Here is a 3,364-nt window from a genome sequence, read left to right as displayed (position 1 = left end):
CATTTATCCTTTTAATTTTATATCATGTTTTACTTTAGACTTTTAATTTCATAAAATGTTTTTAATCTTTTAATTTTAACCACGTTAACAAAAGCACTAATATTGAACTTTTAAATATTGAAAAAGTATTCTCAAATTGGCATGTTAAATTTAATTTTTAAAATAAGAATGACTATTGTACAAAAAAGTCATTATTTAAGATTTATAGGGTTAGAGGACTCAAGATATTTTACAAAAAAAGTGTTGCCTGCCTCCATAAACCTTCAGATCGGGCCTAAGAACTAGGAATAAATAGCATATTATATATATATATATATATATTTTTTTTTTTTGCTAAAGCATAGGTATCCTCCTATTGGAGTCAATCTTATTCAAAGTACTGTTAGGCACTAAATGTAGGCACCTCTCCCAGCGGGGATTCAAAGCTTGGTTCGTCACGTTGTGAGGGACTAGCCCCTTCTGCTATACCAACCCGTTGGTAAATAGCATATGGTAAATAGCATATTATATAAATATATATTTCTTATATCCTGAACGCGGATCTCATTTCTTGGTCTGGCCAACTATGTCTAGCCAACTTCGAGTGCTTAGTGCTCTTGATGCTGCCAGGGTACAATGGTACCACTTCAAAGCCATCGTAATTGCAGGCATGGGCTTCTTGACTGACGCCTATGATCTCTTCAGTTTACCAAACATCACAAAGTTGCTCGGCCGCATCTACTACACTCACGACGGTGCAACGACGCCCGGAACCCTCCCTCCCGGAGTGAATTCCGCCGTCAACGGCGTCGCCTTGTTTGGCACCTTGATAGGCCAGCTATTCTTTGGCTGGCTGGGTGACCAAATGGGAAGGAAAAAGGTCTATGGTTTAACCCTTATCCTCATGGTTGTCTCCTCTCTAGCCTCCGGTCTCTCTTTCGGTAAATCAGCAAAAGGCGTCATCACTACTCTTTGCTTCTTCCGCTTCTGGCTCGGATTCGGCATCGGCGGCGACTACCCTCTCTCCGCCACCATCATGTCAGAATATGCCAATAAAAAGACCCGTGGAGCTTTCATCGCGGCGGTTTTCGCAATGCAAGGCTTCGGAATTCTGTTCGGCGGTGTTGTTTCCCTAATTGTTGCGACGGCGTTTGACCACGCCTACGAAGCTCCTCCTTATAAGTTCAACGCCGCCGCTTCTCTTGTTCCTCAAGCCGACTATGTTTGGCGAATCATTCTCATGTTTGGTGCTGTCCCAGCTGCTCTCACTTACTACTGGCGTATGAAAATGCCGGAGACAGCTCGTTATACGGCGCTGGTGGCTAAGAATGCGAAGCAAGCCGCCGATGACATGGCTAAAGTACTGCAAGTTGATATTGAAGCTGAACCAGAAAAGTTAGAGAAGATGACTCAGAGGAAGAACAGATACGGGTTGTTCAGTCGGGAATTTGCTCGCAGACATGGCCTTCACTTGCTCGGAACCACCTCCACTTGGTTTCTATTAGATATTGCGTATTACAGTTCTAATATCTTTCAGAAGGATATTTACACTGCAGTTGGGTGGCTTCCTCCGGCTGAAGACATGAACGCAATCCACGAGGTGTGTGTGTGTGTGTGTAAGCGAAAGTTAGCATATTTGTTCTCAAAAGTTACAAAATCTCCCTATTTTCTAATTCATTAAATTAGTGAGCTTAGATGTGAGTATCAATTCATGTTAGTGAATCACATAGACACAGTTGAAGGTGAGATATGTATACGAGTACCTCGTGGGAAAATTAAGTCTCAGATGCATTATAGATCAAGGTTCTGATATTAAATTTAGTTTCTAGCGTTCCTTATGACTCAGTAAATGTGTTTGAGTATTTTTTTTAATTGATTAAAACCTTTGTAGTTGATGAAGAGTGAAGATGAATGATGATTTAATGGATGATATATGCAGGTTTACAGGGTTTCGGCAGCACAAGCACTCATAACATTATGTGGTACAGTGCCAGGTTATTGGTTTACAGTGGCATTTATAGACTATCTGGGTCGCTTCTTCATCCAACTTATGGGTTTCTTCTTCATGACAGTCTTCATGTTTGCTCTTGCAATCCCATATGATCGCTGGAGTACGCAGAAACAAAGCCCAATAGGGTTTCTTGTAATGTACTCTCTCACTTTCTTCTTCGCCAATTTCGGTCCAAATACCACCACTTTCATTGTCCCCGCGGAGATTTTCCCGGCAAGGTTGAGGTCCACTTGCCACGGGATATCAGCGGCTGCCGGAAAAGCCGGAGCAACCATCGGTGCGATCGGATTTTCCTTTGCAGCACAGAGCAAGCGCCATAAAAATACGGATGAAGGGTATCCAACTGGCATGGGGGTGAAGAATTCACTTATTATGCTTGGTGTTATTAATTTTGTGGGGATGTTATTTACGTTCCTCTTGCCAGAATCCAAAGGGAAATCATTGGAGGAGTTAAGCGGAGAGAACGAAGACGAAGATGAAGGAGGCGACCAAGCTACATAGAGCTCAATAATGCCTCTTTCTAATCACTAGATATAGGATTTCGGTTCTTTCGGTGTTAAGGATCTTATCTGTACAATATGTTACATCTTTTATATTTAATCCCTTAATTAGGTTTTACGTTTACATTTAGGAGAAGTAGTATATTTTACAAAGTAGTGCACAAACGTATATGATGTAAATAGTATTGTGTCTATATATACCATATATACAATATGTCTACCAACGAAATTCTTTTCACACACACACACACAGAGAACTTAAATTAATCGCTCATGCTTCAGAATGATTTTGTTTAAACTAAAGCAATGGCTTCTTTCAGCAGAAATTACCTTTTCGAAAGACATTAATATGAAGAGTAGTGACAGTTTGATTTGATAGAGGAAGCAATCAAATGACGCATAGAATTCTAAGTGTATTTTCCCTGACGCGTAGAATAGATATATTAACGACAGGTGGATAAAAATCTCCCCAAATAATTAATTAAAAACAAATAATTGAGACAATTCAAAAAGATAACGTTGGCCAAGAGGAAAATGTAAGAGGATGATTAGAAAACTTGATACTTATAATCGGGTTGGTAATATCACCGAAGTAGCAATCTACAACGACTTTTTGGCTTGTTCGGGCAGAAATTGCTTTCAAAAGAGGGAAACAAATTTCCATGAGAGCTTTCCTGGAAATTATGTTCTTCGTCTCCATTCGTGGATTTCTAAAAGGAACGGGAAAAACAAATATGCAAGTCCTTATAATTTTACATAACTTTCATTCAGGTCCTTGCATTTTTCAATTAAGTCCTTATAGTTTTGTTAATTACGGTTATTGCTACCTTTAATTTACTCTTATATAATTTGTTAATTTGTCAGGCAAACGGTA

General features: G+C 39.6%; 1 protein-coding gene across 1 annotated transcript; it reads left to right on the top strand.

Annotated features, from left to right (window-relative positions):
- The first annotated feature begins 565 nt into the window (after positions 1-565).
- LOC114728516 (probable inorganic phosphate transporter 1-5) lies at positions 566-2,719 on the top strand. The gene is made up of 2 exons (XM_028915430.1): positions 566-1,579; positions 1,919-2,719. Exons 1-2 carry the CDS (start codon positions 566-568, stop codon positions 2,489-2,491), a joined length of 1,587 nt encoding a protein of 528 aa, XP_028771263.1. The 3' UTR covers positions 2,492-2,719.
- The last annotated feature ends 645 nt before the right edge of the window (positions 2,720-3,364 follow it).

Source organism: Neltuma alba, unplaced genomic scaffold, assembly GCF_004799145.2.
Source record: "Neltuma alba isolate B1F8T4 unplaced genomic scaffold, ASM479914v2 tig00012537_pilon, whole genome shotgun sequence".
NCBI classification, from domain to species: Eukaryota; Viridiplantae; Streptophyta; class Magnoliopsida; order Fabales; family Fabaceae; genus Neltuma; species Neltuma alba.
This window is presented reverse-complemented; position numbering and strand designations above follow the sequence as displayed.